The 16,034-nt window shown below is 43.4% G+C and overlaps 2 protein-coding genes across 4 annotated transcripts; one reads left to right on the plus strand and one right to left on the minus strand.

Annotated features, from left to right (window-relative positions):
* Positions 1–1,041: 1,041 nt before the first annotated feature.
* On the minus strand, positions 1,042–12,246 carry ZNF436 (zinc finger protein 436). 3 transcript variants are annotated; one of them, XM_016126770.2, is made up of 4 exons: positions 11,479–12,246; positions 10,103–10,195; positions 9,189–9,315; positions 1,042–7,182 (listed from the first exon to the last, which is right to left on the minus strand). In XM_016126770.2, exons 2-4 carry the CDS (start codon positions 10,133–10,135, stop codon positions 5,930–5,932), a joined length of 1,413 nt encoding a protein of 470 aa, XP_015982256.1. In that variant the 5' UTR covers positions 10,136–10,195; positions 11,479–12,246; the 3' UTR covers positions 1,042–5,929. The 3 variants fall into 3 exon arrangements, with proteins under 3 accessions (XP_015982256.1, XP_015982257.1, XP_015982258.1); XM_016126771.2 differs by lacking the exon at positions 11,479–12,246 and adding an exon at positions 10,390–11,068; XM_016126772.2 differs by lacking the exon at positions 10,103–10,195 and having other exon boundaries at positions 11,479–12,245.
* Positions 11,368–11,799, plus strand: LOC118610429 (putative uncharacterized protein ZNF436-AS1). The gene has a single exon (XM_036230281.1). The coding sequence runs from the start codon at positions 11,368–11,370 to the stop codon at positions 11,797–11,799; it is 432 nt and encodes a 143-aa protein (XP_036086174.1).
* Positions 12,247–16,034: the final 3,788 nt, after the last annotated feature.

The raw sequence follows: 16,034 nt of genomic DNA on the forward strand, positions 1-16,034 counted from the left end.
ACTCCTTATCATAAATCATTAATGGAAATGTTTGATAGTATACCTAGAACCATGTTTGGAACAAGAATACAGATGGAGGCCAGCCCCCTTATTTTCCTATTTCAGCTCTGTCCCATTCCAGAAAGGCCCTCACATCCACATGCATGACTGCCCAACCTGCAGGTCTGAGCTCTGTCCATCCTCCCAAACCTAAGGCCTGTGGGTACACACAGGCAGGTTGGTATACTCTCAAGAGAATGAACCCGAGGAAGAGGCTTGTAAGTGGGCTGTTTGGGCAAAGAATTCCAAGGTTCTGGATACTGGGAATTTGCAATTCAGAAGGAGAATAGGAGATGTGAACTCTGAATGGGTATGTCTCCTTTGCCCCATGTGGAAAAGTGCAACTGGAGTAAGGCCAGATCAGGGCCTCTAAAGAGCAAGTCTCAGGGAGGAGGCCCAATTACTCTGATCTAATGGTAGTTACTACCTGGGCTAAAACCTGAACTCCAAGATAGTGGAAGTAACTAAACAGGAATGAAGTTCAGAAAGCATGCTTCTTCCTTGCCTTGCCTAAAAACCAAAGATGTAAATTTTATGACGCAAAAGCTATCAATGTAGAGAGTTAGAAAAGGTAAAAATCCTATCAGAAAACTAGACTTCATCAAAATTTAAAACTTTGGTTCTTCGAAAGGGACTATTAAAGAATGAAAATACAAGCCAAAAACTTAGGGGAAATATTTGCAAATCATATATCTGATATAGAACTTATATCCAAAATATAGAAAAGACTCTCAAAATTCAATAAAAACGAGGGATCCAAAACTTTTATTATTAGATTCTCAAAGGAATCTTATCCTCTCCAAAATGTTAACAACCATTGACTAATGTTCTTGGCTTAGAGGATTTGGAGATTGACCAGAGTCCAAACTTAGAGCAGGGAGCTTAGAATCCTGCCCAAGCTCTCCATATTGACAGCCTGCTTTGCAACATGTCTCCAAAACTGCATAGAAAAAAAAAATCTATTCCTAGGTAACCCTCCAAAAACGACAATGACTCATCAAGTACGGGGGCAGAAGTCTTTATTCTGGCTTTACCTTGGTGGCCAGTGGTGAGTTTCATTACATCTGGGAGCCTTCTTCCTCCAACATAAGGTCCCACCACATACTCTATGACAGAATGTCTATAATTTTTTTAAATGAATAGCTTGTATGGTCACCAGCCCTGCTGAAGGGAATGAAGTTTATTTTCCTCTCATTTATCCAAAGAATATCTCTTGCCTGCCTACGCTGTTAAACATTTACTAGGGGTTAAAGATACACAAATGAGCAAGACACAGCAACTTCTTCAAGGATCTCAAAGTCTGATGGAGGAGATGAAAAAGTAAACAGGCAATAGCAAAACAGGGATAAACAGTTTTAATTGGGATAAACCCAGGGAATACTGAAAGGAACACTTGATCCAGTCTGATGGGCAGGGAAAAGTTCACTGAGAACAAGTTAGGTATGAGACCTGAAGGATGAGGAGGAGTTGGCCAGAAGAGTAGAGAGAAAAAGATGCAGCTTTGGAGAGTGCTGCAAGTGCAGAGAACAGAAGCTGAGGAGAGCAGCAGAGGCCATATCACGGATGGCCTCCTCATAAATTACACTGAAGGAATTTCATTGTATGCTGCTGGTGATAGCAAGCATGACAAGGTTTTAGACAGAAGAGTGGTGACCAGGGATTTGCCCTTCAGAAAGATCATTCCAGCTCCAGCAAGGGAGAACAGACTGAAGGGGGTTGAAAATAGAAATGAGGAGAATCATTAGGAGGTTGTTTCTGTAAGAAAGATGTGGCCTGGTAATGGTCTGAATAATTGCAACTAATATTTTGAGCCCCATTGTCTCATTTAATCTTTGCAACTCTATAAGGTGATGAGAAACCCAAGGAGCAGAAAAGCTAAGTAATTTGCCCAAGGTCACATGGTAAATGGTGGCAGTAGGGCAACATAGGCGCACTTGAGAAATATTTAGGAGGTGGGGTAAGGTCATGTCTGGATGACTAATTATTCAACTAACATTACTGATTTGGGGAGGGTGGCTAAGGGAACAGGAGTTGTCAAGTATGATACGCAAGTTTCTAGCTTAGATAACTAGGCAATGACTGAGTTAGGAAACAGGAGAAGTAGGTGGGGATTGGTGGAAGGAAGCAGTATGTTCAGTTTGGGGGTTAATTTTAAGGTGCTTGGGTAATTTCCGAGCACAGACATCTACAGGACAGCTAGCTTCAGGGGCTGGTGTGAAATTCAGAGAGAATTTGATGTCATCAGCCTCAATCTCTCCCAGAAGTAAAAATAAAACCACCTTTGGAGAAGCTGAAAATGATGCAAACCTTGAACACGAAGCATTTAGGAAAATAGATAATACAATGGGATTAACTACTAGACGATTTTAGGTTGTTACAGGGTAATTTTCTCCTATTAATTTTATTCAATTGTTTTCACTAATGGTCGTTTATCTTGGTGTCCCACAGAGCAGCCTAAATCGGCTACTGCACTGCAGAAGTGGGTATCTAACCAATGCTTCAGAGCCCATTTTTCCTAGGGCATTGGAACTCCTTTTTGGACAACACTGATTTTTGAAACACTAGGGAACCACTTAAGAAATTATCATTTCAGTGCACCCAGTGGGGTCCTAATGTCTTTGAAGCAGAGCCCTAATCGACGCTAGCCTCCTAGAGAACACCAGAAAGAAACCTGCTTCATTGTAAGAATGGTGAAATATTAACATTTCAAATACCCTTAGAGGAGAGGTTCTGGGTGAATTTCTCCAGGCGGACTGGCATTTTCCTTACCAGAAATTAAAAGTGCAAAACATGTAGAATGAAGAGAATTTTAAAAAATGTTTCAAAAAGGTTTCTTGACTATAGGGTTAATTCAAGTTTTTCCCCCCATATTTGTATTTTTGTCCCCTTTAAAGCACTTCCACTTCCTACCTTTGCTTAGATTGGCCCTCCGTTTGAAAAGTTTTCATGAGAGAAAATTACTTGTAATTTGAAAATTGTGGTCACACCCTGGTAACGCATAATCACTGCTTAGGCAGACTGTGCAACTCTGTCATAAATAGAGAGCTTTGACTGTTTCAAGAGGTATCTCTGTTCTGGAATCTCAATACTGGTTCAGTAGAAATTGTTTTAGTATTTTTGATACCCAAAAATATCTCCTTAAAGCAACAAGGCCTCCTTTCATTTTTCTTTTTGGATGTGGGTTTTGCTTCCCCCCGTTTCCCTTTCTCCAAAGCTAATGAGTCACTCATACCAAATATTTCCATGTTGCTTTACCAGCTGAATCTTCATAGGAATCTGTCCAGGTTTTTGCAATTTCTCGAAATATGGCAATATTTGTGAAGACAATGTACCCCCAAATTTCCATAAGAGCATCTGTACAAATGAATGAATGTAAAGACAACTGTGTCTAATTTTAATGAACCTGAGGAAAAGCAATTTTATGAATCTGTGAGGGATTACTAAAACAATTCTCAGGTTTTTGAGTTTTTAAAATTATACTTTTAATTATAGAATATTGTTAGAATACAGATTTAGATAAGACATTAGGATAACTGTGACCAATACCATAAGGAAAACTGCTCTACATACGCATTTGTTCATTCACTCTCCACAACCAAGGAAAACAGGCACAAAGTGTTCAGGATATGTGCAGAAGTAGCCAGAGTCTTGGGAGAAGGCATGCAAGAAGCATTAGCAAAGAGAGTCCGATGCATAACTTCAACACAGCAAATGGACAGCAACTGGCAGAAAGAGGAGACAGAGCTGGTCCGGCCCTTGCCCTTTTAACTTCCCAGCTGGAGTGTGTGTATGGAGAGATGGCTGGGGCACTTAGAAGCCAAAAGCAGCAGCAGGAACAGGTTAAAGTGGGGCAGGAGAGTAAGGAATAAAAAGGGGGTGAAATACAGTTAGGTCATGGAGATGTTGTCTTCTATGGCCATTCCAAAGCTGATACTTATAGTGGCTCACAGAAACAAGAGAACTTCGATATTCATTAAAACCATCAGCAACACTGATACAGGAATAGACATATTTGAGTTTAGTCACCAAGAACATGTCAGTCATTCGACAATTAAAATATGAATATCCAGTCTGCTAGGTTCTGTATACAACAAAAAACATCCTCCCTGTTCTAGTTTGTATTGAAATAGGAATGGCAACAGAAAGCTCCTTGGTGGAGTGTTTTTTCATTTTGTTACTTTCAGTGTGTCATTTGCAAGGGATGCGGTCCCCTCACAGCTGTGGGTCATAACTCACTACAATACACTACCCAAGAGAGACCACTGGTTTCTTTTATACCAAGTCTCGAAGAGCTATGGCCAAAGTATTTTTCAAATGTTACAGCACTCACAATAAAGCACAGTAGAAATAATGTGGGGCACACTCGAAAAAAAAATTCCTTACTTCAGTCCCATCTCCTGGGCATCAATTCCCTCCCACTCTCACTCCCAAGTGCTTAGATAAGCACCAATATTTAAGATATTCTTTAATTCCTATTTGGGCTGAGATAAGGACACTACTGGGCTTACACTGGGTCAACTCTTATTTTAACCACTTATATCTGTAGGCTGAGAGGATGAAAATACATTCCTATCTAGGTTTAATTTCTTATGACTAGCCCAAAGAGAAGATATTCAGTCTGAGAACAGGACAATCAACCTATCTGTCCAGTCATTACCTCTCACAATTGACTGATAAATATAAACAAGTGCTTAGTTCAATACAAAGACAGATCTTATAGGAAAGTGAACACTAGAGCGCTAGTGTTTAAAGTTTTTTTGTAATGAAAAAAAAGGACATTCCTCACATTGGAGTTATGTCTGTAGTTCTGTCACACAATCAACATCACCCAAGAACATGCTAATTCTGTGTGAATTCAGTTTCTATTGGAATACACATTTTACTATACATACACATGCCTTTATGCAAGCTAAGAGAAACAATGGGATGTGGCCCTTATCATATCCTAGAGTTAGCAGTATAGGAAGAATTGATCTGAAATAGACGGGAAAAAACACAGAAATGACTCGTGTTCCTTGAGAAGGGGCTCTGTGCTTCCTTCCCTAAGGTCAATTCCACTTGCTCCTTACACTCAACCATCACTTATGGTCCTATCTTTCCTTGAAGATATTTTCCCTACAATATTCCCTACAGTGATCCTCAAAGAAAATTAATAAATTCTTATTAATGGCAATAACAACAGTGGGCATCACTTGCTAAAGTCACCATCCTTGGTGAGTCCTTGGTCCCCAAACATGTGTTTCATTTTTTCTTTCAATCTGTATCTTCAGTTAGCTTTCACAAAGATGCAAGATTTTAAAAAGTTAATTAGAAACAATGAAGAGAAAAAGTATGATCATTGCCTTCATTGTGCAGAATCCAGTTCTCAGGATGTCAGAAAGATATAAATGCATGAGCTACTCAAGGAAAAAGCCCTTTGAAGGGGGAAGATGTGTGTGCCCAACTACTATAGTGAGTGAATAAGTGTGGCAATTCAGGCAGTCTCTGGTTCTATTTTTCCAAAGCAGTGTGACCACCACATTACAGTCCAACATTTCCCCTAGCACAGTTTTTTGGGCCAAGGATGGGAGAAATGACTTCTAAAAATTATACTCCATTTCCTGGCCTGAGCATTTACCAGCATTTATCCCCTAGTCTTCAGATTTCCAGTTACTTGTGGGGATGATTTCGATGAAGTAATTGAGTGAACAAAAATCACTATTTGGGGGAGGGGGTATCATTCCCTAAGCTGTGGGTCACAATTTCAAATACCTTGTTTTCTTTGATATTCCAGCGTGTGGCCCACAACAAGGAAATTTGGTACAATATAAGCTCAGTCTTGAGAGAGCTCTTCGATATCAAATAAAATTGTACCTTCAAATGAACCGTTTCTCAGTCATAATTATAGGACTTAGTCAGTGTGAACTCTCTTATGTTTAATAAGAGCTGAGCTCCGGCTGAAACTCTTCTCACATTCAGTACATTCATAAGGCTTCTCTCCTGTATGAACTCTTTGATGTGTGATGAGGTTAGAGCTCTGGGTGAAACCTTTTCCGCACTGCACACACTCATAAGGCTTCTCTCCTGTGTGGGTTCTCTGGTGTTTAATTAGATCTGACCTTTCACCAAAGCTTCGCCAACATTCATTGCACTCATAGGGCTTCTCTCCAGTGTGAATTTTCTGGTGTGTGATGAGATGAGAACTCCTGCTGAAGCTTTTCCCACAAGCGTTACATTCATATGGCTTTTCCCCAGTGTGGGTTCTCTGGTGCTGAACCAAGTGTGATATGCGGCTGAAATTCTCCCCACATTCATTACAGTGGTACGGCTTTTCTCCCGTGTGGGCTCTGCGATGGCGCACCAAGTCGGAGTTCTGACTGAAATTCTTTCCACACTCATCACATTTGTAGGGCCTCTCTCCTGTGTGGACTCGATAGTGTTTGATGAGATCAGATCTCTCGCTGAAGCCTCGCCCACATTCATTACACTCGTAAGGCTTCTCACCTGTGTGGGTCCTCTGGTGCTGCGCTAGGTGAGAGCTCCGGCTGAAGCTTTTCCCACATTCCTCACACTCATAGGGTTTCTCCCCACTGTGGGTCCTTTGGTGTTGGATTAGGTGAGATAGCCGGCAGAAACTTTTCCCACACTCGTTACATTTGTGGGGCTTTTCTCCAGTGTGGATTGTCTGATGCTGGATAAGGTGAGAGCTTCTTCCAAAACTTTTCCCACACTCATTACAGTCATAGGGCCTCTCCCCAGTGTGTGTTCTTTGATGCTGAATAAGGTGTGAGCTTCGACTGAAGCCCTTTCCACATTCATAACACTTATAGGGTCTGTCTCCAGTGTGGGTTTTCTGATGTCGATTGAGGTCTGATATCTGACTGAAGGCCTTTCCACAATGAGAACATATATGATATCGGATGCCTGTGTGAACTTCTTTGTGGACAAGCAGATCCGTGACTTGTTGGAGAGGATAGCTTACCCACTCTTCTGCTGTTAAATCTCCCCACTGTCTTTCTGATCTATCTCTGCTTTCAAAGGCCTCTTCACTTTCAGGATTTTCCTCAGCATTCCCAACAGGTCTTTCAGATGCAGTCCCAAATTCTACATTTTCATTAATCTCTTGCTTTGGGTTCACCTCGTTCTCACTTCTGATCTCAAAATCTGTAATAAAGGGTAAATAGTAATAATTGTAGTAGTAGTAGTAGTAGTAGTAGTAGTAGTAGTAGTAGTAGTAGTAAAAACACAAAAATTATCTGCTGTCTGCAAGGCACTCTGCTAAGTTCTTTACATGAATTACCTCAACAACCCTGAGAGTCAGGCATTATGATGATTTTCGCTTCCTAAATGAGAAATTCAAGACTGAAAGAAGTGATTGGCAAAAGGTCATATAGTTAGTAATAAATGGTGGAGCCAGAATTCAAATTCGGGTTTGCCTATAAAAGTTCATGCTCTGTATCAATACAGTTGATGGTTCCTTATGAAAACTGTATATATTCCTACTGTTCCAAAAGAAGAAAACCAAAAACAGAATGAGACTCTAAATTAGAATCTCTAATAGCCAAGAGCCTAGATATTTTATGTGCAAATGCAGGTGAGTATATGTGTTTGTTCTTAACTGATCAAGCCTTCATCATCATCATTATATAATATTTACTAAGAACCTATTGGGTTAGCATGGAAAAAAAATAAATTATTTATTTATGTTAAGTATTAGTTGAATGAAATGCTACTACCTACTTTCTAATGTCTTTTTAATAAAAATTGGTAGGGGTGGGAAGGCTGGAGAAGGCAAAAAAAGATATCCAGCTCAGAACATTCTCAGCATTGACTAAGTACAGTCTTCAAATGAAAACCAAAATATACAACCACTGCATACAAGAAACTTTCTACCAGACACTGCATTTTCTAAGTTGTGTTTCTTAGTATACTCTTCAGAAAGATGTTACTAGGTATGCTGGGAAAAGGATAAATTAGTTTGGTAAATGATGCATACGACATCCTCTTAGGAATTCACAATGCCTGATAATGAGTTAAAGGACCTAAAGAGTCTTGAGGTAAAGGATCCTTATAAACATTATTTAACCCACTCTCAAACTTATTTAAGCAAGTTACTTGCTTTTCTTTCTTTTTTTGATGCTTCCATGCTTCTAACAAGTGCTCCCTGGGCAGAACCATAGACATGTAAATTCACATTTCTTTAAGATTCTAATTTCTTATTTTTGTTGGGTTGAGTGGAATATTTGGGTTACAGACTGCAATACATCTTTGTAGATAATTTCATTTCTAGTTGCTTTTCTAAAGGAAGGAGCCAAGAAACTTGGGACATCAGAGAGAGCTCAAGTTAAAAAAAAAAAAAAATCCCTCATAGCTGCCTTTTGTTCTGGAAAATGCTATAGGAATAATGGTTTCAAAAAAAAAGGATTAGTCTTAATGGGTGGCAGATGACCTAGTGAACCATACATGGTTGCTAACTTCTGTCAAGTCTAAACAGGAGATAAAGTGGATCCAAAGTCTGTTTAGCTCAAGAACATATTGTTTATTTTAGTTACACGCAGATCAAAGGATAACTAATAGAAAAGACGGGTTTGCAAATCATCAAAAAAGTAGTTTTCTCACTAATAGAATTTGTGATCTCAGTTCAAGATTCTCCCAGAACAACATTTGACACACTCAAAATCTATGATCAACTCTGAAACTGAAATATCTCTAGACAAGTACGTACTCCAGGTAAATAAAATACTTGAAGCAAAGCTAGGGCTCTGAAGCCAAAATAAACATAGAAAGGTGGCGTTTGTCTTTCCCTGAACTTGGATCAGAACCCCCTCATCTTCTAGTAAAAGCCCATTTACAGGGGCATTTATATCCTGGCAAGCACCATTATGTCAGACCTGTTTGGTCAGTAATCTGTACAAACAGGCTAGAGAATGGCAAATGACTCAGGGCACAAGAAATATGAATGTTTCTAAAGTGTGCAGAAACATTCTTTCTTTTGAGATAATATGACCTTGATGTTCCTACACTCAAAGATATGCCTGAGGACTCAACTCAAGCCAATACCAATTAAGCACTTTAAAAATCAAACAAGTAGGTTCTGTTGAAAGAGCCAAGCCACTTCTGACACAGTCTCAAAAACGTGGGATGAAGAAAAGTAGAGAATACTTACTTACCTAATGAGACAACATTTCCATAATTCTCCTGCATAACATCCCTGTAAATATCCCTTTGTGTAGGGTCCAGAGGTCTCCATTCTTCCCGGGTGAGGTACATGGCCATATCTTCAAATGTCACAGGTGCCTGAAATCACACAATGCTTCCTCATTACTTGGTATCTGAGGTAGTACAGTTTTTCTTCTTGAAATTAGATACATGGCTAACATCACTGAGGAGGCAAAAGGTATTAAGTCTGATCTGCGGACTCCAAAGAAATAAATAAGCTAAAAAGAGATGTGGTAAAGTAGGGAACAAATTAAAAGCTGATTGCTCTGGTACCAAGGCCAAATCGCCCTGTCCCACTCTGGAACCTTATCCTCTAGCTGTACTTTTCTCAGAACACATCTAGCACCTACATTGTTCCATACCTTTATTCACTATGTTCCTCTTTTCCTGGAATATCTTTCTCCGACTAGAGAAATCCTACTACCCTTTAAGGCTCTGTTCCAGTCCCAACTATTCTTCAGTGGCCCCCATCCCTCTACTTTGCTCCACTCCTTCCTCAGACCTCTCAGAATTAATCACGCCCACTTCCCACACTATAGCACTTTCTTCCTTCGGCAAATAGAGTTCTTATCACGTTGTATCATGGTTAACCGGATGCCGTCTGTCTCCCAACAGATTGTGAGCAGGCGGGGAGGGCCCGTTTCATCTATCTTTTGTCTCCCCGGTATTTAAAGGCATACAGCCGGTGTTCAATAAATGCTTGTCTGTGGCTAAATTGGCCTGGTACTGGGTCCCTGGAAACAGAATACCGAACTGAGCTAAATACTAATCCCAGAGAATTTCCCACAGGGATTTGCAGAGCAAAGAAACACTGGGACGAGATGGGTAAGCAGAGGCAGGGTCCGCAAAGCCACCCTTGGCTTACCTGGGACCCAGCCATGAGCAGGGTCGCTGCCATCTCGGGCTCAAGGATTCGCCTCCCAGGAGAGAGAGCAGGAAAAGCAGCAAGCAGACAGCGCTAAAGGAGGCGAAAAGCAGGGCGTGAGGCACAGAGAGAACAGGCCCTGCCCACTCCCCAGGGCTGGAGTTCTGGCCGCCAGACGGTGGGGAGGGCCCTGGACCCGGGCAGGGTCACTCTCCTTTCTGACCCTCGAGCGCGACCCGCCCTCTGTGTCTCCGCCACCAAGGGGTGGAGGCAATGCCGTAATTTACTAAGACAGGTCCCTGGCTCCGTCTCTCCCCCGCCGGGGGTCAAGCTGCTGCAGTCTCAGGGAGGCGGCTCTCAGCCCAGCCCACAGAACGCCTCTGCTCTTCTATCTTGAGGCTGGGCCCTTTCCGGCAGTTGCCTCAGCCAATCAGCAAGCGAAGGTCGAAAAACGCTCTACCAATTACAAGCCGAACACTAGGCCCGCCTCCCGTAGCCTGGCTGGGCACCCTCATCACGCCTGCGTCTAGCCCTGTGGCCTGCCGGGAGTTGGAGTTCCAGTCCAGCGTACAAAGGCCAGTTAGGGGCCAAAAGCCAAGGAGGGAAAAGAACAAAAGGGTGAAGAAGCATGTCCTCCTAGCTAAGGTGGAGTATCTTCCGCTTTCTTCTATTGAAGACCATAGCCCGATTAAGCCAGGAGGTTGCCCTGCTCCTCCTCATGGCCCTAGAAGCTTATTTTGAGTTGGACCTTAACTGCAACGTCGGGCCTAATATAGGTGCTGGCCTGTGTTGGGTTCCGCTGGGATTAGCCCTCATTTGACAGCCCAGGCCTGAAAGGAAAGCCACAGCCGCCCACTCCCCAGGGGAGACTCGGCGGCCGCGCTGGAACTTTGAGCTCCTCCCACGCACTACATCTCCCAGCAGCGCCGCCGGCATTCTCAACCCGCTATGCAGACTACAACTTCCAAAAGACCCCGCGCCGCCAGGGGGCCAACGAGCGCGGTCCGCGGCTGGGCCAGGCGGTATCCCCGCTTCATCGCTGTTAACCCTATAGGGGCGTCGGACCGCGTCCTTCTAAAGAAGGCGCCCCTTGAGGGGGTGACTGAGTTACGCCTAGCGGAGGGGAAGCGAAAACCCTGAGCGAATGTAAGGGATAGAGCGCGTAAGGAGGAGCGAGCCAGGCCCCAACTCTGGGAAGGGCCATCCTTAACATCCTGAGGGCTTGTCTGTTAAAAGAATTCCTGGAGGCCTCCGGCACCGTTGGGATGGGTCATTGGCCTTTTGAGGGCCAGAACCGGGCGGGCCCTAAGGATGTTAATGGTTCTGACTGGCTGAAGATAGGAAGCCGAAAACCCGAGCTGAGAACGAACACTTACCTCCTGGCCCGCAAAAGATCCACTAGATCGTGGGCTCCAAGATCCGAGAGGCCCCAACAGATTCCAGATCCGCAGGCAAAGTTCTCTGAGACTTCAGGCGTTCGGAAATATTCTAGAGATCACTGGCAGATCCCGGATATCTCAGACCCGCAGGTAGATGTCGAATCCGTAGACTTGCAGGCAAAGCCCAGAAATCATAGGCGGATCCCGGAGACTTACAGATTCCCAAGACCTCAGACTCTCAGGCAGCTGAGAAACCACAGGCTCATAGGGCAGATTCCTCTGAGACCACAGCAGCTAGCCAACACCACCAGCAGCTAAGCTGCATTCAGCTGGAGTTCTTCAGAACGGAAGGGCTTGCAGCCTTCCCTTTCCCCAGCCAGGATGAGAAAATTAGACAATGGAAGCCAAGCACTAGGGAAAGCAGGCATTCTGCGTGGAGAAGAGCTCTGAGCTCGCTGTAGCCTTGGAGAGGGAAGTGATGGAAAAAGAATATAGCAGCTTATTAGGGACTCCCACCCTCTTCAAGTTATAAATATCCCCAGAACCTTGGCTACGTGCCCAGAAGCCTGTTGTCTCTAACTGTACAGGAGACTTCTCTGCCTGGGCTGGGAAAGGGGCTTTTCTTTTGTTTTGCAGATACATCCACCCACTGAGTGACTCGATTTTTTTTTTTTTTTCTGAACATGACTCCAGGCAATGCTTTTATTAGTGAGCTCCTGTTCCCAGTGCCCAGTTATTTGTAGTTAAATTACTCAAGTGTCTAAAAGGAACTTAGGACCCTACCCAGCCATGAGGCTAACTCTCCTAGTCCCACTCCTCACCCCCAACTGTGAGGGTAGGAATTCTTAAGATACCACAGAAATGTACCATCTTACCTCATCTAAAATAGATATGGGTACCACACACACCCACAATGGAATCACAGAGGATCCTCAAGAGGCAATGTCCCTAGTGGGAAGAGTGTGGGCATCAAGGTCAGAGAGTCCAGGCTGTGTATCCTTTGGAAAGCAATTTAATCTCTGCAGGCCCCATTTTCCTGTTTGTAAAATGGGGTAATCACGCCTGAGGTTGTAGTGATCAACTCAGTAAATGACTTAAAACACGCCACACAGAGTGAACACCCAGATGAGAGCTGTTATTAATCCTGCTTTGGGTGGGAGAGGAGACTTCCAGAAAGGCCTGTGGATATTTTCATTGGCTAAAACATTTGAGACATCAGAGTGGCTTGATAGCTGTGAGGATCTGCTGGTGACCTTATCCTCACATAATGTTTCTGTTGGAAATCCTGAGGGAAGTGGAGGTTTGACCAGTTTGGTGGGTTCCAGTGAATTGGTGTATTGAGCCCAGTAGAAGAGAGGTATTTAGAGCTGCCAGGGACCCAGGAAGATAGGGCCTCACCTTCAGGGAAACCTCTGGAACAGGAGGAAGGGGATCTGTTCATACTTTGGCTAATTGTAGGTTTCTAACTGGGCCTAATATGAGGTGAGCTGAGCTGAGAGGCCTGAGCCCCTCAGCCCAGCAGGGCTCCCTTTTCATCCCTTCTCTGACAGATTGCTTTGTAAACTTTCTTAGGTCTTTTTCCCCCCTTGCTCCATTGCTTTAAACCCTTCTTTGTCCTCTGCTGTTTCTTTTATTCCTCAGGGCTGCCTGGGGGCAGGGCAACTCTCTAAGCCTGGCTTGGCTGCCTGCCTCCTTCTGTAAGTGCTGTTCTCTTTCTTCACCTGGGACCCTCCAGAGGGGTGGAGAAGAGAGGCTGAGAGCTATGGAAAGCGCAACTGCATTTGGTGCCCCTGGGGGGTGGGGGTGGGGGGGTGGTAGGGAGTGGAAGAGTGGATGAGGGGGAGGAAAGAAAGTGGGTGAAGGGCTTCCTGTTTCAGCCTTCAGCTGAACTCTGAGGATTGGGGTCACTGGAGGAGGAGGAGGTGGCTTCCTGGTCCATTGTTCAGAACTTCATTGTTTCTTAGGAATACTTACTGTATGTGGGTTTTCAATAACCAACTTGGAAAGCTGTATTTGTCCCATATTCAGCAAACAATGAGCACCTACTGTGTACAGAGGGGCCAGGAGAACCATTTGGCCAAGGTCTCCAATTTAGGCTTTGACATTATCTCCAAATGGGCTTATACGTCATGTCAGGTCCACTGACCAGTTTGATCGAAGACCCTCTTGTATAACCTTAAACTTGTCTCTTATTAACAGACCTCTGTGCCTATGGAGCACTATAAGTTATATTTCAATAAACCATATAGTTATCTCGTGAGCCACACAATTATGTTGTAATTTTTTGTCTTAGAAAGATTAATTTATTAAACGTTTAAAAATATGCCTCAGTATTTGTGATCTTGTTTTGTCATCTCTTCATTTTCATATATACCAGTAATATAAAAAAAAATCAAAGTGACTCAGACTTCTCTTGGCACCTGCTAGGAGCAGAGATGAAGCTTCAACACAGCTGGGGACATGGGGGGACACACCGACTTGCAAACAGTCAGTGCAGTCCGACTGCTGCAGTATACAGACGAGCTAGCTAGTCTGTACCAAGGACAGGGAGGACTCATAGCTGGTGGGTAGGGGATGAGACTTCACAGAGGAGGTGACATCTGAGCTGTCTTGCAAAGACTGTAGGAGTCTTGGAAATGGAGAAGGAAGGAATAGACAGCATTCCAGTCTTCAAGAACAGCATGTGCAAAGTCATGGAGGCATGAAAAGACAGAGCTGTTCCAGAATGGTCAGGATTGGGTATGGCTAGAGGGAAAAGTGTGGGGGTGGAGTGGCAGGGGAAGAAGCAGGGCAGGGACAGTCTCTTATGTCCCCTTGCCTGCCTGTGCCTTTGACTGTGGATCAGCAAAGCTGGTGATGATAAGGGGCAGCCTGGGGGCTGGCCTGAGGTTAGGAGAGCAGATTGACTCTGCAGGAGGAGCGGGGAGTAGAGGGGACAGGGAAGCTCTTTTTGACCTCATGCATTTCAGCTGGTTCTTTCCCGAGAGAATCAACACTTTCAAAAAAATGTAAACAATCACATTAAAAATGTACAACAAACTTATTTAGTTTGTTTAGCTTACTTAAAAGGCATCAAATAGGCTCATATTACTGTTTCTCTTTTCTGTACCAGACACAATATTGGGAGATAGGACACCGCCCCTCCCAATGACTGCAGGGCTGCTGTGGCATAAATGTGAGAATGGCTGCAAAACCGCATGGCACAGAGGAGGAGGGCCTTGGTACACAGTGGCCTTCATTGTTACAGGGGAAGTAAAACACATCATGCTCTGTGAGTTGAAGCCATATTTCAAAGTGCTCAGAGCATGAATAGGGGCCTGAGTTCAAGTCCAGATCCTGTCTCCTAGAAGCAAATTACTTTATGAACCTTGGTTTTCTCAGTCAGTAAAAAGGTATACTATACAAAGACAGAAAGCAGAATAGTACTTGCCAGGGGCTAGGGGAGGAGGGAAATGGGGAATTGTATAGCTATAGAGGTTCAGTTTTACAAAATTAAAAGAGTTCTGGAGATTGGCTGGACAACAGTGTGAATGTACTTAACATCACTCTACTGCATATACCCTTAAAATGGTTAAGATGGCAAATTTTATATCATGTATATTTTATCAGATTTTTAAAATTAAATTAAATTTTTTTTTCAGGTGCAGCAACTCTTGGTTGACCTCACAGATTGCAAGGACCTTGTCAGCTTACAATCCCTGATTTTTTTATTTTTTTCACCTACAGCACTTGGGTGGTCTCCCATCCAAGTACTAACCAGGCCCGACTTTGCGTAGCTTCCAAGATCAGATGGGATCGGGCTTGTTCAGAGTAGCATGGCCATAGACTATTAGATTTTTTTTTCAAAGAGCATAATAAGAGTAACCTAGTTCATGAAGTCTGAGGGTTGGCTGAGCAATATACGGTACTCCGCTATACTCATAGTTGCACTAGCTAACATTTACTAATCAAATACTTTGTGTTAGGCATGATTCTAATGAATCACAATGACCCTTGGAACTAGGTGCTATTACCATCATTATACAGAGGAAAAATGCAGGCATGGAGAAGTTACATAAGGTTCCCAAGATACCCACCTAGCAAATGCTTCATAACTAATAGATATTATCAACACCGTCATACAAAGAAATCATCATCATCATCATCATCATCATCATCATCATTATGGTAGAATGCAATGTAATGATTAGAGCTTCACAGCACTGTGGGTTTTCTGAGGAATCATCTCTTGTGGCCAGGAGATTAGAGAAGGCTTCATAGCAGATGTCCAGTACATCTGAGATGAGCCTTAAAGAATGGGTAAAATCTGGATGGGGTGGAGGAGGGGGAATCAGAATAGTTGGGAAGGCTCATCAGGTTTTCAAGAACAGGGCATTATCTCCCTTAGGCTGGAGCAAAGGGGGCAGCAGGTGTGGAAGATACAGCATCAAGGACAGGCAGAAGGCAGATGGAGGGGAGTTTTGAAAATCAAACCAAGGAGTTTGGATTTTATTTGATAACTGGTGGAAATCCACTGAAGGTGAGTGGGGAAGTGATGCTCAGAGACATGCAAG

Source organism: Rousettus aegyptiacus, unplaced genomic scaffold, assembly GCF_014176215.1.
Source record: "Rousettus aegyptiacus isolate mRouAeg1 unplaced genomic scaffold, mRouAeg1.p scaffold_m13_p_1, whole genome shotgun sequence".
Classification (NCBI taxonomy): Eukaryota; Metazoa; Chordata; class Mammalia; order Chiroptera; family Pteropodidae; genus Rousettus; species Rousettus aegyptiacus.

What these genes read in the sequence shown, in the direction of transcription:
- ZNF436 (XM_016126770.2), bottom strand. Translation starts at nt 10,135, where the DNA reads ATGGCAGCGACCCTGCTCATGGCTGGGTCCCAG. An exon ending in TGCTCATGGCTGGGTCCCAG is followed by an intron (nt 9,316 to 10,102) that starts GTAAGCCAAGGG and finishes GTGTGATTTCAG; the next exon opens with GCACCTGTGACATTTGAAGA. An exon ending in TGGAAATGTTGTCTCATTAG is followed by an intron (nt 7,183 to 9,188) that starts GTAAGTAAGTAT and finishes CCTTTATTACAG; the next exon opens with ATTTTGAGATCAGAAGTGAG.
- LOC118610429 (XM_036230281.1), top strand. Translation starts at nt 11,368, where the DNA reads ATGGGTCATTGGCCTTTTGAGGGCCAGAACCGGGCGGGCCCTAAGGAT.